Source organism: Taeniopygia guttata, chromosome 4 (assembly GCF_048771995.1).
Source record: "Taeniopygia guttata chromosome 4, bTaeGut7.mat, whole genome shotgun sequence".
NCBI lineage: Eukaryota > Metazoa > Chordata > Aves > Passeriformes > Estrildidae > Taeniopygia > Taeniopygia guttata.
In genome coordinates, this window is record NC_133028.1 from 68,859,586 (window position 1) to 68,885,589 (window position 26,004).

At 45.8% G+C, this 26,004-nt stretch overlaps 1 protein-coding gene across 1 annotated transcript in view; it reads right to left on the reverse strand.

Moving 5' to 3' along the window:
* FRAS1 (Fraser extracellular matrix complex subunit 1) overlaps positions 1–26,004 on the reverse strand; it is a 104,029-nt gene that overhangs the window by 42,604 nt on the left and 35,421 nt on the right. The window contains exons 7-20 of the mRNA XM_030272170.4: positions 24,064–24,147; positions 23,338–23,439; positions 23,050–23,241; positions 19,713–19,802; positions 18,751–18,898; positions 16,810–16,953; positions 16,378–16,512; positions 11,564–11,707; positions 10,736–10,876; positions 10,184–10,324; positions 9,278–9,451; positions 7,630–7,770; positions 6,226–6,369; positions 492–644 (exon numbers count right to left, since the gene is read on the reverse strand). Coding sequence (XP_030128030.4) covers positions 492–644; positions 6,226–6,369; positions 7,630–7,770; positions 9,278–9,451; positions 10,184–10,324; positions 10,736–10,876; positions 11,564–11,707; positions 16,378–16,512; positions 16,810–16,953; positions 18,751–18,898; positions 19,713–19,802; positions 23,050–23,241; positions 23,338–23,439; positions 24,064–24,147 — 1,933 coding nt within the window. The remainder of the gene's footprint in view (positions 1–491; positions 645–6,225; positions 6,370–7,629; positions 7,771–9,277; positions 9,452–10,183; positions 10,325–10,735; positions 10,877–11,563; positions 11,708–16,377; positions 16,513–16,809; positions 16,954–18,750; positions 18,899–19,712; positions 19,803–23,049; positions 23,242–23,337; positions 23,440–24,063; positions 24,148–26,004) is intronic.

Below are 26,004 nucleotides of genomic sequence, written 5' to 3' on the forward strand. Positions count from 1 at the left end.
AACTAAAGTGCAATACCCTTTGCTCAGCTTTGAGCTTTACCACATCTCTGTCAGGCACAGAACAAGAAAAGGAACCTGCTTACTTCTAAGAACCCAGGGAGCAGAAAGCAGCTCAGACAATGACTGGAATATGAAACCACATCAACAACAAAAAGTAGAGGAGATGCAGGAACACAGTAGAAAATAAAATGTGGCCTGGGTGCTGCATCCATTGCACCAGCCTGAAAAGCTGAATGGAACTGGCTTTCTGTTTTGGGAGCTGCTACAAGCCATCACCTTCTGGGCCATTATTGCAGCAACACAAGCCTCAGTAACAGACAGTAATCAGTCAGGGCGATGTTCCACCAGCGTGAAACAAAAACCCGTCCCAGTGCAGCGTCCTGCCTGGTGGACAAAGCTTCTCTCCTAGGCAGGAACCACCTGGTGGAAGCTGTCCCAAGGGTGCAGGCAGCTCCTCGCAGCTCCCCGAGGTGTGTGCAGGAGGCACTCACGTTTGCAGGCGCCGTGCTGGGTGTAGTGTCCCGGCGGGCAGTCCGGCACGCAGCGATCCCCCAGGAGCAGGTGCCGGGCGTGTTGGCACTTCAGGCACACGCTACCGCTGTCCCGCAGGTTGGCCACGCACTGCTGGCACAGGGGGTGGCAGTCTAGAGGCAAAAAGGGACACTGAGCACAGAGGGACAGCACAGGGCTTAGCTGAGAACTGCAGGAAGGCTGTAGGGATGGAACTTTGAGAGCAAATCCCACTACCCGAAACTCCTGCCTCTGCATCCCTCCTGCCCCATTCAAGCATCCTCTTTGCCATCCTTAAGTGAGCTTGGGAAAGCTTTGCACAAAGCCAGCTCAAAGCCCTTCGCTTCCCAAGACCTTTCTCTGACTTTGAATGCCTCTGCCTGCATGTTCCTCTCTAGCTCTGCTGGAGGCCTCGGGCACCCACCTCCCTCCGTTCCCACCATGGCAAAACGAGGAGCAGAACCTGTACAGCTGTATGACCTTCTCCTGTAGTTCCTGCTGCTCGCATTTTCCCACACAAATGAGACATCCATACCCTGACACAGCCACAGCAGCCCTCAAAGCCAGGCCAAGAGTGGCATCAGAGTGCCTCAAAACCTTTTCCTTTTTCCATTTTTCCCCAGCAGGACAAGAGCTTGCGTCTCTTGACCTCTACCTGAACGTAGGTGCTTCACAAGGTTTGACAACAAGCCTTTTGTGTGCACAAAGGTGCAGTGTAAGGCAACCTGGAAGCCAAATTAATCCTCATTATGGTAATAGAGAAAATTATAAAGGAAATGACGACTGACTTGAAAGATATGTAACAATGAGGCTTGATTTGCCAGATTTCTGCTGCAGGTTCACCTTTCTCTCTTTTGTCTCCTGTGACAGCATTACTACAGGTTGTCAGGCAGTCTAGATTTACAAGCTGAACACAGGCTCACATGGGAGCCTGGAGGAGTTCTGCATCCATAGCTGCAGGAGCCTGGCCCCAGCTGATGTCTCCTGCATGTCACACACAGGTGATTCACACCCCACACTGCTGGATCAGAAATTGATCCAGTCCTGACTGCAGGCAGGGATCCAAGCTTCTTACAGAGCTGCTTCCTTCACCTCCTGCTTTTGCAGGGTATAGAACCCATTGAGTTTGTGCCCTGTGCTCTCAGCCTTGGAGCTGGGAAATGACCAGCCAGAGTTGGGGTACAGAGGTGGAGTACTTGGAGCCAGAAAGGATCACATGCAGCCCACCTTAGGGAGCAAGGACTATGAGTTCATCCCAAAGGCCCTGGGTACTTGTGATTTGTATGGGCTGGAGGTGGGGTGACAAGTTTTATGTACTTAAAACCAATAAAATTAACACAAATCCAACCATTTTTTTGTACTTCCACATTTACCTGGTAATATATTGACTCTCCTTACTGCTAAAATAATACTCCTCCAGTTGAATCTCTTGCTGGAGCCACTAGTCTCTAATAAAGAGCTTTGGCAGGGTATAATGAGTAACAAATCTGCTCAAAAGGTTTCATAAACAGATGTAAAAAGGAGGCTGAGAAAATGTAGGGTATCCACACAGTCAGTATCTGCAGCAGAAAACCTAAATTCTCCCAAACTAATATTTAAAAATCCAAGTGTCTACAAAACTCAGTGCTGCTGCAGCAGAGTTTCCTCTTCACAAGCCTCTATTTTTGCTCCTGCGAGTGGAAAGAGTTTTCTCAGTTACTGTTTTAGGATGAATCAGCCCCATCACTCTCTTGTTCCTTTGCAAGCCTGGAGATCAAAGCACACACAACACCAACAAAAAACCCAGGGCTGCCGCTCATGGTGAATTTCAGGGACATTGGGGAGCGAGTGAGAGAGTGAGGGAAGAACTGAAGGGCTTTGTTTAGGGAGAGATGATTTCACTTTTTCACAGCAGGCTCCCTTTGAAGCCAGTTCTAACAGAAGGGGGATGTTTCCCTTGTGCCTCTTAGTCACACCCCCCAGCCCTATTTGTTTCCTGCTTCTGCCTTCTCCCAGCCCAGCCAGTGGGCACAGCCCATGGGAATTGGGTTTTCTGGAGCCTTCACATCCCCAGCTGGCTGCAGGTCAGTACCACACAAGTTAGTTAATTCCCTTAGACCCCTTCCAGTATGCAACTGGATTCTAAGGAATTCTGCCACCACTATGCTTGTAGTCCCAATGTCTCCCTCCTCATCTTTCTGAGTCTGCTGAGTTTCCTCCCACTCTCCAATCAAAATGTTCTCCTGTTCCCCTTCCAGCGGGCTCTGATTTCCTTCTTCTTCACCTCTATGCAAAAATAATCCCCATCACATTCCCTTATCACTGATCTTCCTATAAAGCTGCTTCCACTGCAAAGTAAAATGGAAATACTTACATGGATTTCCAATTTACTTGACTTCCACAGCCTCTTAAGCTTTCTCTTAGCAAATAAAGGAAGAAAACAGTGCCCTTCCTATATGGAAATTATCTGTTACAGATTGTTCTAAGACAAAAGAGGCTGCTGGGGAGACAAAACCATCTCTGAAGTGTTTGTGAATGCTCACAAAGGAAACCAGTGGCATTTCTGCCTGTCAGCACCACCACTTGCTAAGCATATAACAATCTTTAAACACATCACCTCTCTTAGGGGGTCTCCAGGAAAGTATTTCCTGATGCAGGTTTTGTGCTGTGCTCTAAGGTGAGACCTGAGGTTTACAACAGAGCATGACTTAAAATCAGCTCTGAAAACACCACACACTTTATAGGCACCTCAACATGCAAAAAAGTCTCTGGTCTTACAGTAATTCCAGAAAGCAAGTCAGTGTAGTTGGTTTAAAAGGATATGCAACACTGACCAGGATTTTTGGCTTGTTTTAGTTGTTGGAAAGTTTTTCTTGTCTCTCTTTTCAAAGATCTGAGAGGGAACCTGTCACTGAAACAATCCAAGTGCAATTCTGGTGAAGTGCAACCATGTTTGCAGGGATCTGCCTGCTCTGTGAGAGCTTCCCTGGGCAGTGTGAGGTGGGAGATCCAGCTGGAAGGTGCCTGGCACAAAGAAGCACAGACCAAAGCTGGGAAAGGATTTTCCCTCCTCTGGCAGCTCAGCTGCTGGTCCTGTAGGAGGTTGCATGCCAGTGAGTGAGTGGAGCTAAGTCCCTCTTGCTCCAGCTCTCCGTGATGGTATCAATGTCTCTCTAAACAGACAGCAACAGCTCATTAATTTTACAAGGAACTTAAGTGTATTTCTTGTTGTTAGAGTGTCCCTTCTGGAATTTTAAGAGTAAGGCAGCAAAGCTTGTTACAGGCCCCCTCCTGAGCAAGCTCTTCTGGTTTAGCTTTGAACATTTTCCCAATTGCACACAGCCTAAACAAGCAAGGGCCTGTGGAACACAGGGATTGGGGGAGCCCTTGCAACTGGAGTTAAGACCAGGGGATTCTCTATCAGTTGGTGTTCACAGTTTTCTTTCTAACTGCCCTTCCATGTGGTCAGGAAAAGATCAACAGAGAAGCTTCCAGATCGACAGGGAAACCTCAAATCAGAGAAGCAAGGGCAGGACAAGGTTTTCAGCAGTGGTTGGGGTTTTTAGAGTGGTGATTGCAAAGCTTCCTGAAGCTGAGCTGGACAAGAGGGAGAGAGAAATCACAGAGTGTTTTCAAACTGTGAAAACAAACCCCACAGAAGCTGTGAGATCCAACAGGAGATGGCTCAAGTCTCAAGCACATTCCTGTACATTTGGACTATAAAATAAAATCAATCAATTGAGCACTCTCAGGGAAGAATTGGTACAAATTCTGCGTGCCCAAAACAGAGCTCAGAGACTCATTGATTTTCTAAAAGTTGAGGACATTTTATCTTTCTTCTGCTTAAATGTGCAATGCTTATTTGATTAACTGCTGAAAACAAGATCTTTTTTTTCCTATTAACAAGGCAAATGTTCCAATCCTCATTCAGGTAACATGCACAATAACATCATTAATTCCCAGGCAATGGTTTGGAGTGACAGTTGCTTTTCTCCAGCCTCTGTGAAAGATTTCCCCCTCCAGGTCCATAAAGTATGGCAGGTGACTGTGATACACAGCAGGCCCTATAAGACATAACACAATTCTGCCTGCAGGGTCGGGAATTAAAGATAAATGGGAGGATAATTGTAAAAATATATTGCTTTGGGAGGCGAAGGAAAAAGCTCTGTTAGATTCTGATGCAAATCATACCTTATGAGAGTGTCAGGAGTTTTAATGGTCTCTTTTATGGGACAGCTGCTCTTTAACTGAGAATTAATAACTTGGCAAGGGCAAATTCAGCATTTCAATCAGAGCTGAATGAGAAGAATGAGTGAAACTTAACAACCTGGATGTGGAGCTCTTTACCTCCAGGAGAACTATCTACAAACATGCTTTGCTTAAACACCACAAATTTAGCACAAAGAGCAACACACTTCAGACTGCAGATCTGGGGCCAAAGCACAACTTTTTTGTCAAGGTGAAAATCCTCATTTATGTTCCTCTGCAAGGGTTCTAACAGCTTCAGTGGGACAAAAAAACATCTGGACACTGAGGGCTCCCATGCCACAAGGAATGCCCTCTACACTGCTTCCAGTTCCTGTGAGCTTCCAGCTCCTGTGACATCTCCCTGATCACTAGGATTTGGGAGCAGGAGAACTGGTCCGTGACACCAAACAAAGGGATAATTAAAGAATAAATGCTCCTCAGAAAGAGTCCTGACTGGTGATAAATGGTACTAAGGTTTTCCCAACACAATTCACAGGGGAAGGCCACTTTTCCATGGCACTTCTTTCATAGGAAGCATAATGCAAATTAATGGGGAAATAAGGTGGAAGAAATACAGGGCACAGAGCTCTGATGTGCCAGGACATTAGTAAGTACCACTGTATCCCCTGAAATTGTACAGGACAGATACACCTCTTTACACTGAAATGCTGAATTATTTCCAGTTTGTGCTTATCTGACTCTATCTTGATTGCCCAACTCGAATTCCTAAGGAGCTGTACAGTATTTTCAGGATGTTTTCCTAATCCTCAAACACTTTCTTTCACTGTTCTTTTTGTCTCTGCAGACAAAACAATCACTGTTGTTTAAAAAGGAGATGAAGAAATGCTTCATAGAATTAAGCTGTGGAGAGCAAATAAACAAGTCTTTCATTAAAAAACATTCAGAAATCCAGGATAGATGTTTAGCAAAGAGAAGACTCTGTGAATGGAAATCATATTCAACTGAGAACAATAGCATCTCAATGGATATATTTATTACTTCTAATGCATTTTTCCCTTTTCTTAGGATTCCTTATCTCATTTGGAACTGTTCAGCCTGGATTAAGCCTCACACACCGTAGCCTTTTTTGATAAAGAAAAAAAAATGGCTTGATAAAGCTCAGAAATAGTTGGAGCAGCTCCCAGGATATGTTTATACGTGTCTGTGTGATGGATTAAAAGCGATATTTCTTTTTAAACAGATAAATGCAATCAGTGGTTTCAGATGATGGGCTTAAGTGCAGGGACTGATCACCCACACAGCATAACCCCCAATCCAGAAATCCTATTACCTCCCAAAAATGCACACAGCAACGCTTGCTGTGCCAGCTTTTCTTTAGGACTCCATAAACTACTTCTTTGGATCCCAAACTCTAACCTAGCTCCTCTTCCTGAAGCTCTGAGCAGGACCCAAGCAGCTTTCCTGGTAGTGTGAAGCAGCAGTTCAATGGCACAGACAGCTCATCCCCCAGCAGCTCCCCTTACTCACCCACACAGTAGCCCATCAAGCTGAGGTACTGCTCCTCCTTGCAGCCTGTCCTGCACTTCCCACCATCCAGAGTGGCATGGGGGTGGCAGGTTGAGCATTCCCAAGCAGAGGGGCCATGGCATGTCTTGCAGGATGGATGGCAGGCTGAGGGAGAAAATCAACACTCCTGGTTATGCTCCCGGCGCACTTTCTCCCCTCCCTTCCCAAAAAACCAGCTCCCACCATCATCTCCTACAAAACATGGGCAGAAGATGGTCTAATGGCACCAGGGACTGCAGGGCTGTGGTTTGGAAGGCTCTTACATCCTCATTTTGAATAAACAAGATGAGGAATGGGTTGCCAGTTTAAGAAATGTGGTTTGTTGCCTGCATTAATCAAGGTATAGATCTAGACACAATATAAAAGAGAGAGATTGGCCCTGTCATTCCTCCCTCCAGCATATGCTTGTGCATATAAAAAACCAGACTGGGATGCACAGGGGAGGTAAATTAAACTTCTCCTGGGATTGTATGAACATCATTGTGGAGCTTGCTATGCATGAGGAAAACTGGGGCATGGTTTCTCCAGCAAGCCCTCCCAAACTGCAACCTCTGAAGCAGGAATGTCCTGCCAGCTCATTAGCCACTTCTGTCTGCCAAAACTCAACAAAGACATGGCAGAGAAAGTGGCTTAAGAATGCTCAAAAATAATTCATGGGCTGCTTTTGTATCCTTCCAGCTTTAGTGACAGATGTCAGATTCCCATGCTACAGATCTGAGGGAGATAAAAATACTACGGCTACCAGTCAGTAAAAAATTCTTAAAAATTACTTTCAAAGCTCTTTAGGAATAAAAGGACACAGCTTGCAAGATGCCACTTTCCTGACACTGAAATTTTGTTTTTAAGACATTTTTATAAGCCTGAAACCGCCTAAAGCAGCACTCAGCAGTTACCTCAGCTCTAAGGTGGCAGTGCACAGCTCAGAACTGATGAATCTTTACAATGGCCTGCCAAATAAATCTATTTATAGAGTTGTTCCTTGGCTGAATAAATTGAATAAATAGAGCAATGGACTTTTTGGGAAACGTTTTTCTCTCTAAATCTGAGGCTTTTACTAATAAAAGCTTTTTTTTTCCCCTCAGCATTGTCCATTAAAGAGTTTTTTTCCACAGCACACAAGCTAGGAACACCATCCTGAAATCAAGCACAGAATATCTTCAGGGAAACAGTCTTGAGGAGCAAAACTGAGTGTAATTTATGATTCCAAGTGCACATCTCTCTCCCATTAGGAGGAGATTCCACTCCCTGAAATTGGACTGTCCTATTCTCCCCTGCTAATACTTAAACAGCTTCATAGGAATCAGACAGCATCTCTAATTAGACTGAGAAATGCCCCCCAGGGCAGGGAATGAGATGCAGACTCACGGGAGCAGCGGTCCCTGTGGCTGAAGAGCCCCTCAGGACACGAGGGGAGGCACCTGCCCTCCAGCAGCACACCAGGAGCAGGGCAAGACGTGCAGTCCTGGGAAGAATTCCCCACGCAGCCTGCACAGGAGGAGTGGCACTCTGCAGCAAAGGGGAAAACAACAGCACACAGAAAGACACATTAATTCTGGCTTGTTTTGCTCGTTACTGCCTCAAAACATGGCCAGATTGCTTTCTTCTCAAGGATGACAGGAAGGTATTTTTCCTTTAGAGGATCCTCTGCTTGTGAGAGGTAGGAAGGAGTGCAAAGTAGAGAGCAGTTCCTGAAGATAAGGAGCAAGCAGAGACAGCTGCATATTTAATATTTCTTTGCACCCACGCAGTTCATTACTGAAATGCAAAGCTGCCCAGCACCATGTGATGCTGTTGTCCTCCCTGGAAGAGCTCTGGGGTTCTGCAAACTTACCAGCTGCTGAAGTCACCTTCTGTTATCACCCTGCAGTTACTCCAGGCAGGGTTTCTTATCACTGCACAGTTATCATCAGCCATTCTGGAGCAACACCCACAGAGGTGGACTGGCCACCTGAAACAAACGCTCATCACAAAGATGACCCAGCAAGTGCAGTTAAAAACTGCACTTCTTTCCTGGCACTGGCCCTAAACCAAACCATCTTCAGCTAAGCCATCTGATTAAATAAACACATAAACTCACTAGCCAAAAACCTCATAGTTAGTAGAATAGCTGGAGGCTACAGGTTCCATTGTGTGATTTGAACGCAGACCTCTGGACTCTGGGGAGGTAAGGCACAGGGCTGGACAGAGGAAATGGAATGAAATAAAGTCATTTATACAACTACACAGCTGGCAGCCAGGGAGATCTTTAAGGTTCCTTCCAACCCAAGCCATTCTATGACTCTACAAAACCAGCATTTTGCCCTACATAAGAACTTCTGTGCTTCTGTTCTGCAAAATGTTGTGGGTTTGCTTTTCAAAGCACCGGCTATAAAATAAAAATAACTGGATTTTAAATTATGTCCACTTTTAAAATACTGGTTTTTCCCAACAGGAAGAAATGGCCACAGTAATGTGGTTAACATTGTTATTTCTACTACTTTACTTCAGTCACCATCTCTCTGACTGGTGGGAAACCACATATATTCAAACACCACAGTGCCCACTTTTCCAAACTCCAGCCTTCATGGAAATGCTTCCTAGTTGGTATTTCAGGAGCAGGGATGGCAGGTGTGCTGCAGGGCATGTAGCAGAAGAGCTTCCTCAAAAGAAAAGACTGCTGTGGGATGTCTTGACCTGCTCCAAGGGCTAAGAAGGAGAAAGTCTTTTTTGAAAAGGATTTAAGGGTTGATCCTGCTTCAAAGTAAGTCAGTGCTAAAAATCACGTACTCAGCTTCAATGGAAAGGAGCTGAGCTGTGCAGGCTTGAACACAGGCATTTAAAAAGAAAGTACCTGAGTATTTCAGTCACGAGTCTTCTGTAAATTACATTTTCCCTCAAAAGCACTAGGATATGCCATTTTGGAAGTTACAGAGTTTAAACACTCACGGCAGCCACAAGGCAAGCACAAAGTTGTACAAATCAAATGTGGTACAAGCTCCCCCCAAACCCCCGGGCTCTGAACAGCTCTTCTCACCTCTGCAGACTCCTGTGGTATCCACATGGAAATGGGATGGGCAGAAGGGGAGGCAAAGGCCATGGAGAACTCCTTCCCCGGGTGGGTGAGGCTGCAGGACGTCCTCGGGCGCCCGGCACCGCAGGCACTGCGCAGCCCCCGGGCCAGCACAGGAGCGGCAGGACGGGTGGCAACCTGGGCACAGGGGGAGAGAGCCATCAGAGCCACAGCTTTCCCAGGGAGAAGGACAAGGGACAGCTTTCTAGAGACCCAACAAATGAGGCCCAACAGCATCTGGTCCTGCTCTCTACAACAGAACAGATATTTTAGAAAAATTCTTTGACATCGTTCCCCCCACCCCCAAGGAGCAGCTCTTTTCCCAAGTAAAGCTGGTGAACAAATAAAAAAAACTGCAGCCCTGTGCCACAGGCAGCCAATTCTCCTTTAATTTCTGGAACTGCAACAGTGAGCTCAATCTCATTAGGAGGGACAGAAGAAAGACCTTTGTGTGAAGGGCTCGCACAAAGCAGAAATTCACCTTTCCAATTTTCACTTTTCCCACTATTGCAAAGATGACCTCAGTCTTTGCAAATCTGCCAGATGTGTGTGGAATTTCATACTAGGTATATGCGGAATTTCATACCAGGAGTATGTGGAATTTCACTCACCTCTTAACTCGTGTTGAGAAAAACCTGGGAGCAATGTACATTTATTTCAGCAGTGTGCACAGAGAAGGAAAAAAAATGTCCCAAAAATCACTAAATCCTGGAAGTGTGAAAGTACATGGGAAAATTCACTTCTTCTCAAAGCAGAAAACAATCAGCAGGAAAGGCAGGACTCAAGCATTGACTGGTTCAGCACAGGATAAAGGAGAAACAAAACCTGGTTTACAGCAGGTGGGGAACTCATCCCAAGTACAGAGCTTACCCTTGCAGATGTTGTGATCCTGGTAAAAGCCCTCTCCACAGTTCTCCAGGCACAGGCCCTGGCGCAGTGCCAGAGGGAAGGAACAGGAGGTGCAGTGAGTGGCCAGAGGTCCCTCGCACGTGGAACATGAAGCGTGACAAGCTGATAGAGAAACAGAGCACACAGAGCTGAAACATCCCATTTTTACTCCTTTAGAGTGGTGTTGCTGATTACAGCCTTCTCCAGCTGTAGAAAACTCCCAGCTGGAATGAGACTCAGCTAGGTGAACTAATGAGGGCAGAAGTGCCCATGTATTAATAAGTACTACCAGTAATAACTCCCGCTCACTAGATGTTGTGAATGTGTATCTCAGCATGTTTGGCAAGGAAAAGAGGTTACTTGAAACAATCCATCACAAGTGAACCGAAGAACACAAAAGAAAATCAAATCCCCTGTCCTCCCTCCCATTTCTGTGCTCTCAAAACTCCCTCCCCACGTCTGGGGAAGAGCAGACAACACGAGGAGGGTGCCCTGAGAGCCTAGGAAAAGGTCATGCAAAAACACCCCTCTTACCTGTGCACCTTCCACTGCTGCTCGGGAAATGTCCCTGTGGGCACTGAGGGAGGCACTGCCCCTGGTGCAGCAGCTTCCCTGCAGCACAGCTCACACACCTGGCTGCCTCTGGAGAGCACCTCTCGCAGAACTGGCCACAAGCTGCCAGAGAACAGCTCATTAATGACAGGCAAATAGCAACAATTTTGCCACCAGTTCCAGCTTTTATACTCTCTCTAGCAAGCTGTGGCCCAGACACACCTGTGTGACCCACACACCTGAAGCCCAACAAGCCCTGACTGACCATGGATACTCCTCCCAAGCAGCCAGAGGTGGTTGCCAACAGCAATCCAGGTTAGACTGGAATGCATGTGGTAAATGTGAAATTCCTTATTTGAGATTTTTTTTCCCCCTTCAGGATCTGTTTGACTTAAGTCTTTTAATTCCCTCTAGCCGCCTCTTCTCCCTTTTTCCCAGCAAACCTTCCCAGCTCCCAAGGCACATCTGCTGTGCAGGTACTATAATACTGTGATGCTGAATTATAATTAAATTTACAGAAACCTGCTGGCAAAGGCCATTTTTCTTTCCGCAGACAAATGGATTTGTCAAGCCCTCAGAAACAGCCCAGCTTTTCAAGCTGCTCGGCGAGAAAAAACCCCTCAAACCTTTCAGCATCTCATTAGTGTAAATGAATTAATAATCTCACAAACAAACAGCAGCCTCCCTCATCCCCTATGAATGCTCAGGGTGCAGCTGGCTTGTCAGACATGAATAAAGCCCCAGCTGCTGCACAGCAAAATGAAATATTGATTCCTGCTTGTGCAGAGCATTCCTCTCACAGGTATTTACCAGTGCAGACGCCATCCCTTGGGTAGAACCCCTGGCCACAGCTGGCCAGGCAGAACCCAGCTTGGAGCACGTGTGATGGATCCTTGCAGGATAGGCAGTGGCTCTCAGCAGCTCCCCAGCACGAGGAGCAGGACTCGTGACAGGCTGCAGGGGAGAAAAGTGCAGGATTAGCCAACAAGCCACTTCCAACAGCAAAGGGCCTGCACCACTGCACTTCTTGGCAGGTTTGCTCAGGCTTTCACTGCTACAGAAGATGAAAAATAACAAACACAACGCATTGCTGCTTAGGTTGGAATCTTTCATCCAAGCCATCCCAGCAGGACAATTTCCAGCTGTGTTTTGCACATGGAATGTGGCAGCAGCACAGACCAGAGCAGTTAGTGTAGCTGTTATCAGCCCAGGAGGAGTGTTAGGAGCACTGTAAAATCCCTGGAGCACGAAGGGAAATAGGAAGAAATCCCATCACAGGCTACTTAAAACCCAGATCCCCGGGGTGGCTGCTGACAGTAACCCAGCTCCAGGCACAAACACAGAACTGTGCTGCAGGACTGCAGTCAAGGTTTGGCAGAATGAAAAACAAGCCAGGCTTCTTCTAGAAACAACTCATCTTTGTCCTTCCAGGTGCAGAAGGAACTGACTTATCAGGAATCCTCATATGCTCAGCCCAAGTAATTCCTAGGGAAAATATGGGACACAGATTCCTATTAAATCCCATGCTACCAGTGTTGCAGGAACGGTGCAAATCACCATGCTTGTTGCTGTCAAGGGGTTGGTTTTTTTCCTCAATTACACCCAAATATGTTCCAAAGATGTTCTTCAATTCAATATTTCACAATAAGGCAGGTACATGCTTGTGCTCCCAGTCTGTGGCAGGTGGGAGAAAAGGGAACTTCTTGATGTTTGTCCTGCCAATACGTCTGAAGTTGCAGCCACCCAAGAAAAACTCATCTGTGAGTAGCATCAGTGAACACAGGAACCTGCAGGCACAGCAGCAGCTCATCCACAGAACTGAGAGCACGTTATACCTGAGTCATATGGCACAGAGGGGCACAACACCCCATCCCAGGGGATTTCCCTGCTGCCCAAGGCAGGGAAGAGCTATCAGCTCCATCTCACACACAGGGAACTGAACACCTGGGGTTAGAACAGGGAGTGTTCAGGGGGCAAGACACAGGACATTGGAGCTCATGCCCAGTACATGGTCCTTGGGAATTCTGGGTGCTCCTTCTCCACACTTCCACCTTGGTTTGTTTTCCCTTTTTTTGTCTTGATTAGCTGCTTGCTCTCCCCCTTCTCACCCTCCTGCATGTTCTTTCCCTCCACCTCTTTCCCAATCATTCCAGAATGCTGTGGCTCTTCTGTTTCCTGAACACTCCAATGTGAGGGGTGTCTCAAAAGGACCCTGCCTGGGCATCCTGTACTGGATAGGATCTTCCCCTCACAATCCCAACACAACAAACACCAACCATCCCATCCCAAGGCAGAGCCTGAGCACAGTTTCCTGTTCCAGTCAATAATTTCCCTTGCTGCTAAAAAAAAAACGCATTTGATTTCAGCTTGGATGATTTCTCAGGGCACGTCTACACTTGAAAGTTAATGGCAGAGTATGAGTTCATGCTGTAAATTTCTAAGTAGTGAAATGTCCTCACTTCACCTTCCAGACCTGACTGTGTTGCTCCTCTCTGAGCTCACTCTAACTTTCAACGTGTTTTTGAAAGAGTGGGTGCCAGGACTCGAATCCTTTAATTGCAGACTTCCCACTGCACAGTTGGGACCCCTGCCTGTTCACCTGCCTCAGGATGTCAGCACATCTGAACATTCCCAGTCACTTGCAAAATTCTCAACTCCTCCCTAGAGGTGCTGCTCCTTTCTAAGAGACACTTTTCCCTGCTGGCAGCCTGACAGTGTTTTTAAACAGCTACCAGTTGGCTCTTGCTGGCCCTTGGCAAAGCCCTGTGAGGGGATGAAGCCCTGGCACAGGTTGCCCAGAGAAGCTGTGGCTGCCCCATCCCTGGAAGTGTTTAAGGCCAGATTGGATGGAGCTCCAAGCAACCTGGGATAATGGAAAGTGTCCACAGCAGAGGGGTTGGAACACAATAATCTTCACAGTCTCTTCCAACTCAAACCATTCTGTGATTACACACCCTGACTCCTTCAGCACTGGATCATTGCCAGGCTCAGCAGCTGCTCCTCACCCAAACAGCCAGGCACCAGCTCCAAAGAAAGAACAGGGGGAAAATGGAAGCATTCCATGATCCACTGTCAGCTCAAACATCTTTGCCTGCAGCAACCAAGTGGCTGTGTGAAAATAAATCAACAGAAATGACTGCACGGCCAGGAAGCTGATTCCATCCCCCTGGCTATTTCCAGTTGGGATTTGTAGGGGCTCTTTTGCAGCTCACCAAACTTCTACAGACATCTGAAACCCTCCCCGGTCTGACCGCAGCAGGAGGACAATGCCAGTGGTATCCCAGTAAAAACACAGAAGGCATTGCTGGGCTTTGGGGTCCCATGTGCCACCTCTACCCTGCACTCTTCCCTGGGAGCTGGGCAAGCTCAGCTCAGCTGTGCTCAGCCCTGGATCCTGGAGGATCCTCCACAGCCCAGGGACAACAGGGAAAAGCTACACATAGGAAGCAAGAATCCAAGTGCTTTGCTCCAGAGCGAGCTGGGTCTGTTAGTGTCAAGTTACACACTTCAACATTCACATTTTGGGAGATGAAAGCAGGAACACTCCAGTTCTGCCTGGGCTTTTGAATAATCCTGGAAACATAAATAATTAAGTTAGAAAAATGCAGTGAGAGCATTGAACACTGCAAGTCCTTCGAGCCCTTCCATTCTACCATGCACACATAGTTTATTTTTGCTTCCCTTTGCTTTGCCTTTGGTGGAGGAGTTCTGTTTCTGCCAAGGGAGAACCCCACTCTGCCTGACACAAACTTAACCATGAACTTTAAATCCACTGCTACATAACTGAACTTATTACCTTTTATTCTCAATTTTACTTTCTCTTAATTGTTTTAATTCTTCACAAAAGCAAGTGGAGGGATGGGGACAGGAAACAACCCCAGTGTAGGATTCAAACAGGGCAGAGATCAAACAACTGTAATCAAAAATTCAAAAGAGACTCAATTAAACTAGATGTTGCAAAACATGAACAAAAGGAAAGGCTAATTCACTGTGTTTTTCCACAATGCAGACAACAGTTTTCCAACAAGAGGATAAAGCAAGAAACCTGGTGTTAAGTCTGTTTCAAGTCCGGAGCAAATTCCTCAAGAGGGAATTTACTAGAACTACAGCAATTAACACAGTCTAGTTCATCCTTTCTGTGATTTTGGAACATACTTATTGTAGATGTTAAAACCATTATGAGGAAAATCTTTTGGAGCAGTCTGAGGCCCATCTCAACAATCTGATTAGAGATTTGCAGAAATAAAGAGGATACAAGGAAAAGAGTGAATGGCCATGAATTACGGACCGCATCTGACACGTAAGACTTTCTCCACTGGTTTGACTTTATGCAGAAAATGCAGTCAGGCAGAACTAAAGCAAATTGGTTTAATTCCCTTGAGGAAAGAGGAACAAATTTTCCCAGCAACATTCAGCCACAAGCATGCGTGACTGCAAATTTGGATGGAGTGCACAATCAGTAATCTAAAAACCAGCAATAAAACGAAACATTAGCCTTTCCCTACCCCTTCAGCAGTGCATGGGCACTGCCAATTAAAACACCACGAGCAGGTGGAAAGGAAATGATAAAATAAAACCAAATGAAGTAGAAGATTATTTGATACTTAAGTCTACAAATTCTTTTGGACTGGGTCTCTCTTGTCTGTTTATACATCCACAATGGTGCCCTGGGCTGTAGCAGCTGCTGGAGGACAGAGGTTTTTCAGACTTTCAAAACCTGAAACAAGTGGTCAGCTCTTCAAGGGAAGCCACTTCAGAAAAGGAAGCCCGACTTACCATCTAAAGTGCTTTGCCCTGAAATGTGCCAAAAGCCCTCAGCCTGTATTTAATTCTGAGCAGGAGGATTAGTTCCAAATAAATTAAAGTGATGGCTCAAAAGTTAAGCATTTGCTCCACCCCTCTGCTCAATCAGAGCTGCAGAAACAATTAGAAGCCTTCTAAAAAGGCCAACATCAAGATGAGAAAAGTGTTAATTCTACAGAAAACAATTAAACTGCCATGATGAAAAAGCAGCTGTTTTACAGTTTGGGAAGAGTTTAAAATATTTCCAAGGAGCAGGGGAAGCTCATAAAAGCACTGTCATAGTTCCATCAAAGAGAAAGCTAACTTTCCTATCTTACTCTCCGTCTTTCCAACTGCCAAGATAAAGGATTGAGACACATCTCAGTGTTTTAAAGAATTACCAATTTACTTTGTAAAAATGCTTCCTGAGAGCAGCAAGCTCAGTGCACTTCCAGGAAGAGTGCACAGTATGGATTGAATGAATGGCAAAACAAAGCAGGAAGCTTCCCCAGAAAGTATCTCCTGAGTCCTATCAACCCCTCCCCCCTCCAAAGTACCAGATCCTGAAAGGTCTGGCTTGAGCAGGCAGAGGCAATCAAAGAATCATACAACAGAACTGACCTACTGAGGAATTGTCACGAATATTTCCCCAAGCAGTGATCAGTGTTACCCTGTATGACTTGGTTCCTCTGTTCACTCACTCCTCCCTTTACTCTAGGGTGAACATTAACACCCATGTCAACAGCAGACGCTTCAAGAGAGAGGGCTCTCATAGCCCAGGTAAAGTTTTGCCTGCTGCTTTACCATCACAGAGGATTGCAGCCCCTTTTGCTTCGAGGTACCTGTGCAGAGGAGCTGATCCTGGACGTAGCCCTCCCCACAGGAAGGCACACACTGCCCGTCCTTCAGCAGCAGGGGTGCCTGGCACGAGGAGCACTCAAATCCGTTGGTGCAGGCTGAGCAGGTTTCATTGCAGGCTTCCAGGAGAAAGAAGAGAGAAGAAAAATCAATCCCAAATCTGTGATGTAGAAAGACCCTCCCCCAGCTCTGACAAAATGAGACTATTTTGCCTCATTTTATATCAAGAATTCAATAATTTGTGTCTGCTTCCACCTGAAACCTCCCAAAGTCTCATGGTTACAACACAGCACGTGCCTGGATGCTTTTCCAGCCAAAGCCTGGCAATTTCTTTAGGATGACCCCATGGGATCCCACAGCCAAAAGTACAGCATGCAGTAGAGAAGGGGGGAGTTCTAATCCCTTGCAGAACTTACCTAAGCAGGCCCCCCCGTGCTGGTAGAAGCCCTGTTCACACGTCTCCACACAGCGCCCGTCCTGCAGCCGCTTCCTGGGGTCCCGGCAGGAGTCACAGTGATCAGAGGCCTGGGAGCAGCTCGCACAGTCTGGGTGGCACTCACCTGGCACAGGGGCAACACACAGAGCAGTGTTGGCAGCCAGGAAGGAGCAACACACAGTAACTCCAAAACCAAAGTGAAGTTTACCATTTGTTTCCCTGGGCGGTGCAAGGTGTGTTAGCTTAGGAGTGGGTTTTTATATACTAGATTATATCAAAGGGGCTAAAGGTTTTATTGCTCTATTCAGTATGTGAGAAGCTGTTATATAGACTCAAATTTTCAAGGCAATTGATTAAAAGGGCTATTCACTGCCCACATGGTTACTCAGCAGTGAAAATTGTAAGTCACCAGGAATCAACGGCCCAAAGCAACCTGAATTTGAGATTCCTAAAGCCAAACCCTGCAGGTAAGTCACAACTCTGTGTCCATGCCAGGTCAGACTGCTCCCCCTCCAGAAAAACCTTGATACCACAGCACCACAGGACTTCCTGGCCACAGGTATGTGAAGAGATACAGAACAGAACAATTTTTCTCTAGCTACAAAAAAAGCCCCTCTGCTCCCAGCCAAGTGCTCTCAGCGAGGCCCCAAGCCAAAAGTTCTCAGTGAGAGGGAATATTTGCTGGTTTTAACATAAATACAGCAATGCCCAGGGCTTTTTGCTTTCTGCTGGCTGAAAAGGAGTGGGTTCTCCCTGCCAGCTTCCCCCCACACACACATCTCTGAGAAGCAGCAATCAATTTTTGCTGGCTTTATGAAAGCAGATGCAGCAGGGGCTGGTGTTCTGAGCTCACAGATCAAATTGCTGCAGGCTGACCTTTGCATTTGTTTCTCATCCCCCACCACTGCAAGACAGAAAAAACACAGGGGGAAAAGAGTAGGTTTGGGTAAGTTACCATTCGGGACACAAAAGTGCAGGCTTGGCTCTAGATGTCCAATTCCATGACTCCAAAGCCTGAATTTTCCAAAATGCTACCATGATGGAAGCTAAAAGACCACTGTTTTAAGGCTAACCAGGAGACAGAGGCAATTCTTGATAAGGAGAAGGGAGAGGTGCTGAGAATACTGTATTATCTATCCTTTCCTCAGCAGTCTGTGCAGATGCTGCTCCCTCTCAAAAATCCAGGACAATTCCATCAGAACTTTCCAAACCCTGTTTTCCTCACTTATCTTTCTGCAGTGCTTTGCACTTCCATTTGCATGCAGCAAATAACAAGCTTTAAAACAAGAAGATGGCAAATGTGCCCGGGTACTCCAGCACAATTAAACTGTGAAGCTATTTTCTTTTTTACTGAGATAAAGCATTAACTGGAGCACCCTGATAAAACCAAAGTTATGTGACTGCAACATGAAGAGCTACCAAAAAGAACGAGCAACCCACAGCTAAAGCCTCTCAACCATGAAATGTAAATCCAGGGGAATGACAATATGCTGGAGAAAAAGGAATTTATAGGCAAAATTACCATATAAGCCAAGGCTATGCTAGTCTTTCCAAACAATTATTAACTGGCAGCCATTCAGCCTCAGGTGAGCTTGTGGCATTAACAGTGTATGCACATTCTTTCTTCTTCCCACTCCCAAGAAATAATCAGGAGCCCATAAACTCCAAAACTCACGCTAGGATTCAGAAAGCAGCAGTGGAAGAAAAAAGAAAAAACACTTCTAAAACACCAAGCCTGAGGAGAAATTCTTATGCCAAACGAAAGCTTTCATTTAAACCAGGGGAAGTCACTTGGAGCCTCAAACTTATCTAAGAACTGAATTGTAGGGAAACGAGTTTATCAGCAACTGCAAGTTGGGGGCAAGATAAGATCGGTGCAGAGGGATTCCAGAGGAAGGCAAGGGCTGCCCTGGCTCTGTACCTGGCTGGCAGCGTGGGCAGCAGTCTCCCTTGGCCTCCCGAGGCCGGCTGCCCCGCGGGCAGGGTGGGCAGGAGCGCTGGAAGCAGGTCACCGCCGAGTCCCGGCACTGGCACTCCCGGCACGGCCCTTCTGCCCAGGTCTGCCCGTTCTGCAGGAGAAACACAGCTTCAGAACACCTTGGCACCGAGTGGGCTTGCCAGGCACGGAGATCTCCGGGAGAAACGGCACAGAAGAGAGACAGCAGGCGTTTTAAATGCTCACAAGGCTCTTCTGCCAGTTCCTCTCCCAGAAAGGACAAAGCACCAACTAGAAAAAAACTCACGCCTCAGTGTTTTACCTCACCTGGGGCAGAGAAAGGGACCTGAGCAAAGAAAGGCTCAGCATCTAAAAAAATAGCCCCAAACAATATTAAATTTCCCATTTCTCACATGTGTTGGCAAAGAGCAGCTATCAGCTCCAGCCCTCATGTGTGAGGGCAATGACAAGGCCACTGCTTGAATATTTAAACTGAGATAATTAGTGTTCCCTTTCTCTTTAACTTCAGAGGGAAGTTCCATGAAAATATTAATAATGGGCTCCTGTTGCAGTAAAGATTATAATCAGTGGGATACATTGGCAGAAAGCTACACACTGCCCCAGCTCTGTAGCTTCTACTTGATAGGATTAAAATCAGCTATCTTTATGAAATGTGCAGGAAACCTCTGAGTAGGGATATTAAATATTAAAGGGAAATGATTGATTGAACTGGACAAAGGAGACCAAGGAAAACTGAAATTCTGCAGCAGATGCACACAAGTGTTTCTGCAAACTGTAAAAGCAATCTGCAGGCTATATTAATGGATTCGTTTTCTGCCACACTAGCAAATAATATCCTTCTCAGAACCAGAGGGGGAGAGCCAACCCCTCCAAACCTGTGTGAGCAGAACTCACCATTCCCTGCTGCAAAGTATAAGGATACTCACAGCTTTGGCATGTTCTTTGTAAACACAGTCACTATGGCTGGACATACATTCAGGACAGCACTTCCCCTCTAAGTGAATTAATTCTTCACCCTGTGAAGAAGAGAAAGGTTGCAGCAATTCCAATGGAATCAACATCGCCAAAACCACTGTGGAATGCTGAGGCAGAACAGTTCTTGCCTTGGAATGCAATCTCCAGTATCTAATTTCACCTTATCTTCTCCCTATCCCACTTCATCTCTGTAGGTATAGTTTGGAAAATGTGCTTGGCCAATGCTGCAGCTGCAGAACAAACCTCAGGAAAGGCCTCGGAATTCAGCGATAAGGCCATTACCTCATCCCCAAATCCCACAGAGAAATACTCCCCCTTTTTACCGGGCATCACTAGGATTTCACCGGACCAACCTCAAGACTTCAAGGCATAGAGGCTTACCTTCATTTTCAATGTTCTACTTTAACTTCCCCAAGAGAATTTCAAAGCACATGCTCTATTTATCCCAGATGGAAAAAGCCTGTTCTTTGTCACAACTGTACAGCTCCGCAGATTCCACTTAAATAACTTCAGTCTGAAGATAAGAATTTAGCAGCAGAAGAAAGGAATAAAGTGCCCCAATTCACCACAACTCTTTGTGCCCAAGTGTAAGCTGAATATTTAGAAAAGAGAGAGATTTTTTTCCTAGGGAACCAGGACACAGCTCACAAGAAACAGCTTCAGTTTCCAAGATTACCAGTAAGTTTTTCTGATTTATGCCAATCAGGTGTCTGTTCCAGGATAATTTTCCCTGTGCCATACTCACACACTCAAATTCTGTGAGGGAATTATTAAAGACACAGAGAGGGTAGCAGCAGCACTGGTCATTGTTAGGGTCACAAGGGAGAGCACCTAAGCTAGGCCACACTCTGGCATCCCTGGTGCATTCCTGAGCAGGGGAACAGAGGAAAACCACCTGGTTCCTAGTCACTGAGGACCACACACGGCCTAAATCTCTCCCTGCTGCTTCTATACATCTCTGTTCTTCAATTACTCCAAAATGCCTTTGGCAGGGTTTGGATCTCATGTCACTGCTGTGTACTGTAAACTCTGCCATCCCCACCCACATCCATAAACACATGCTATAGGAAAACTGGGAGCAGCTATCCATGGAACACGGCTTGCCTAGCCCCAAAAAAATGCAGCCACGCTGCTCTGCCAAGGCTCAGAAAAGGGAGAGGCTGTGGGAGATAACTTGTGGCTTTGCTGCAGAGAGATTGATCATATTTCCAGGTGGAGAACATGCTCACAGACTGCTGAAAATGGCTTTTTGAGGATTAGGTCAGAATCACCACGGACATTTTGCTGGGTGAGGTTGTTTGAAAGGGTTTGGAGCTAAACCTCTTGCAGCTCCTATCTGTGGCCTCATTACATTTCCAGTAGGAGGATGTGACTAGGAAATTAATAGTGCCTTATGAAGAGAGAAACCCAAGAGCTCAGGTCAGCTCTGATTTATTGAGGCAGGTGTCTAAGTAAACAGATTGCAGCTTCAGAAGGAAAATAGAAAGGAAAAAGAAAACATGGCATTTGCTTTCTGAGTAAACATTTTCTTGTAATTAATTAATACACACCTTGCACTACTGAGGCAAACTATGACTGAACATGACTGGAGGGGTTTTGAACCCTACACATTAACATCTCCAGCTATTGTTCTGGAAGACACCCCTGGCTTTTCTGAATAGTGGATTTTTTTTTTTTTTTTTGTCAGTACCCAAGATGTGAGCATGAATATTAACTAATCCTCCCCACTGAGCCATGACAGCACACCATCATCATTAGTGTAAATGATCCAATTTACAGCCAGGAGCACGCAGGCAGCTCGCTCAAACAGCTGCAAGTGCACGAGATTTTATGACAACCACAACTTTTCATCCAGCAAAATCTCTCTGTGCAGTTTCAGGTCAGGTGATCAGCAGCAGCACCGCGGCAGGGGTGACTTTGGGTCCCAAACTCAGGGCATTTTGGCTGTTTCAAAGGCACAGCCACAGGTGAACATCCACTTTTATGCCTTGATGCACCCTTTTGTGTACCATTTGGGAGTCCACGTGTGGATTTTCACTCCTTTGAACGCTCATTAAAACAAGCTAATCCAGTGAAACCATTATGTCTGGGTTTTGGCTGGACCTCAGACACTCCACGAGGGTAGCTGCTCTGCTCAAGATTTAGCACACACAGGTAGGGTCACCAGAAAAGCATCACCACTGAGGCAGAAAACGCAGGAGGCCACAATTCTTTCTCTTTTCCTAACTCACACTGTGAAGTAGTAAGTATAAAACAGCTAAGAGCCCACCTATTAGAAGAGATCATAGAATCACAGTAAGGCTTGGTTTGGAAGGGATAAGTGGCTTTGAACACTTCCAGTCATGGGGCAACCACAGCTTCTGTGGGCAACCTGTGCCAGGACTTCACCACCCTCACAAGGGAGAATTTGTTCCCAATATCCAATTTAAACCTATTTTCTGTGGCTGAGAAGCCATTCCCTCTTATCGTGTCACTGCAGACCCTTGCAAAAAGTCTCTCAATCTTTCTTGGAGCCCCTCAGGTACTGGAAGGCCACAATTAGGTCACCCCAAAGCCTTCTCTTCTCCAGGATGACCAATCCAAATCCCCTCAGCCCATGCAGTGACAAACAACACAGAAGTCTTATCCCACTGCAAAAAAAGCCAATTCAAAGCATATTTGTACGTGTGTGGGTGAAGCATTCAACCCTATCTAATGCATTTTGCACATCCACTGCAGAGTAAATATAACATAACCTGACAGAGGGGGTATTAGTTTTGGAGTAAACGGCACTGGGAATAAAATACCTTGCCAGCCTCACTTCCATGCTGAGAGTGACATGGAAAAAATGAAGAAAAGTAGAACACTGACTTCCATATCCAGCTACCTTACTGAAGGCCACTGTAGCATGCAAAATGAGGATAAAAGGAACATTTCTTAGGCTTTTAACCATCTCTGACCTGCACATCTTCCCCATGTTCAGCTCCTGGTAAGTCCAGTGATCACCACTGAATCCTCTGTGTGTCTGACCCTCCACTACAGCAGGCAGACACAGCATGGGAGGGAATCCAAGTTAAATTAGTCACTGACTCACATTGGTTTGCTTCCAAATGCAAGCCCGCTGTGCAAACTTGCACAGGAAATTTCAGGTTTGCTCTCCTTCCCTGTGAAATGTTTTTGAGGGGATTGAACAAAACAAGGGCCGGTTCTTTGAGTGCCTCAAGTTGAGAAAAAAGAAAAAGGGAGGGAGGGAATAAAAAAAATCCCCAAGACTTGTGAAGAAAGCCTTGATAAGAAAGCCTTTCTCACCTTGGCACACTCCACTTTGGCACACTCAGCTCCCTGGCAGGTGACTTGCCCCTCCTGGCACATGCAGAAGTCACAGCGGGTGCTGTTCCACATCTCTCCGTGGTACCTGACAGTGCCACCATCCAAGCAGCTCCCTTTGGAAGAGACACACTCCTCACAGCACTTCCCGGGGCGCTGCACCTTGCTCTGCCCCTAAAAACAGCAGCCAGCAGTGAGCAGGGCTCTCTGAAGCCCCTGGCACAGCAGAAGATGCAGCTGGGCTGTCAGAGGGCGGTGATTTTTCAGTACCTCCTCACAGGTGACAGAGCCACAGGTCTCCCTCAGACACCTGACTTCCCCCCTCTGACACACACACGTAGTGCAGGCATTTTTTTGCCACTGCTCCCCGTGCTGTTGAGAAAGAACATGGATAGAGCTGTTAAACACTCTTGGAAAACAACCAAATTCCTTCCAGAAATCTGAGCTGCTTATGGAAGATGATGGCACCTTCTGCATGTCTGTATCAGATAATAAACTTTCCTTAAAATATGCTCATCTCTACATGCTCAGCAAACAGGAAGAAGAGGGGCTGAGATCTAGATGACATTGTAGGTGTAAATTTCTCAATAACTGCAAGCTAGTGGCGCTGGGGAGGCATTAACTACTATTCTTAGCCATAAGAAATCATTGACAGAAAATCCCACATACATACATGCATTAAACAATCCACTCAATTAATTCCAGATGACACAATGAAAGCTATAAATACTTTGACCACCAGTGCTGTCTGCTTTCCTCCCTCAAAACAAGCATGGAAAGAAAGTGCCTCATCTGCTTTGCCCAGCAAACTTCCTTTCTGCTAGCCAGCAAATTCCTATCATGTCCTGATTTCTTTCAGCTCTCCTGCCTTTCCAGGAGGGAAAAAAAGCAGCATTTGTAGTATCAGTGCTGGCAGAAAGTCAGAGGTTGGGGAGAAGGGAAAGAGAGATGTGCCAAATATCGGGAGTGGTTGTGGTGTGGTTTGTCACAAGTCACCTGGAACGTTCTTCCCGACACCGAGCAGGGCTTGGGGACACATTCTGGGCAGCATTTTCCAGGAGGCAGAACCATGACTTCCTCCTAAACAGAAGGCAGAGACAAGGAAAAGAAAGCATGAACAGTTAACATCAGTGCTTGGAATTCCAAGCATTTAGCATCCAATGGATAACCCTCTGCCACTCAGGGCTTCATTTTGGCCCAAAAAGCAGCACAGGAGAAGAGAAAAAGGCTTGAAAGATGTTTTCTCCACCTCATTTTCCAGGATTATTTAGATGGGAACTGAGGTCTGAATACATGGAGAGATGCAGATAAATTCATACATATGGCATAAAGTGCTTATATTCAGGAATACAGGTATACAGAGGAAAAAATAATTATACAGCTATGCAGGAGAGCACAATAAAGGAGGAGATGGATGAGAGAAGATTTTTCCTGGAATTGCCACATTTTGAGGTTTTGAAGGTGTGATTTACACTCACCACCCCTCAGGCATCTGCAGTGTTTTAGTTAAATCCATCCACACTGTGTGTGCAGATGCTAAATTACACTTAAAACTGGATTTTTCCAATTTCAATTTTTTTTACGATGGATTTAAATCACGTTGGAAAAGGCTGACACTTCACACCAATATTACTTTTCCTGCATCCCTCAACTCCAACCATCCAAAACCTGGCTAATTCCACTGCTCCCAGTCCATGTACATCCAACAGTTGGGAATAGCACTGTTCATCAGTCAAACCTTGAGCTTCCAAAGACAGAGTGGAAGACTTCGCACAAAAGTTACCAAGAAAAATTTCCCAGCACAGATAAAAGACCTTTTTTGTGTATTTTGGTGGCATGCAACAGGATTTTTGGGCATTCTTCTCCCTCAGCACCTAGGGAAGAGCAAAGTTATCAGAAATAAGGAAGATGAGAGTTTAATCCTGGGAGAATTTTTGTCTTGGCTTTTGATGGAGTGGAGAACAAAGGAAGGGACAGAGATAAAGGCCCATGCAAGAAAATGTTAGGCTTGATTGAGGTCAGAACAGGTTCCTTGCACATCCTGATAATGTCCCTTCCTCTGGGAAATGTCCATGGTAGAAATGTCTGGAACACCATCAGAACTGGCTTTCTGCTGCATTAACTTGGATGCTGCCAGCCAATTACTCTCAAATACATCACAGCAACAACACAGTCACTCCTGATAACATAAATTAGATCCTAGTGATTAGCTGATTAAACATTAGTGCAATGGCTCAGCAGCTAAGGCCAGTCCACTTGTGGAGTGGGAAAGGAGGGATCTAAAGCAGGCATAAATCTCTTTTAATGCAGAGTACTTAGTAAATTAATACTAATTAAATATCTCAGGACAAAGCAAAACACAATTAACACACACACACAAACAGGTGGAGTTTATCTGTCCCAAAAAAAAAAAAAGTGTTAATTGTCCAAACATCTGGTCCAGTAACAGAAAGCTGGGAAAGCTTCAGCAGAGGAAAAGGTTTATGAGTAGCACTACTTTTGATTTTGTCAGTGAAGAGCTCTCACTAAGGGAACTTCTGGATTCATCACTGGATATATTAAAAATCCTTGGAAAATGGCAGTCCTTAAAACATAAAGTCAAGGTCAGAGAAAAGGATTTCCACGGAGACAGTTCCAGGAATACTGCTGCAAAAGCCCCATGAAAAGATCCAAAGAGCACGGTCACATCCATCAGCACTTCCAATATAATTCCAGAAGAATTCCAAAGAATTCCAAAAATTGAGTGATTTGCCCAGAGTCTGGAGTACTGTGAACTGTTTGCTGCCTTTACTAACCCTGTGTAGAGTCTTGTAGGGTTTTGGCTGTGTTGATAATTGCTAAAACCTCATCACTTGTCTACAGCAAAGACCTTGGAGACAGCAGTGTCCCTGTTCTCCTAACTGGACTAAAACCATGAGCTTGCCCAACTCCTCTTCC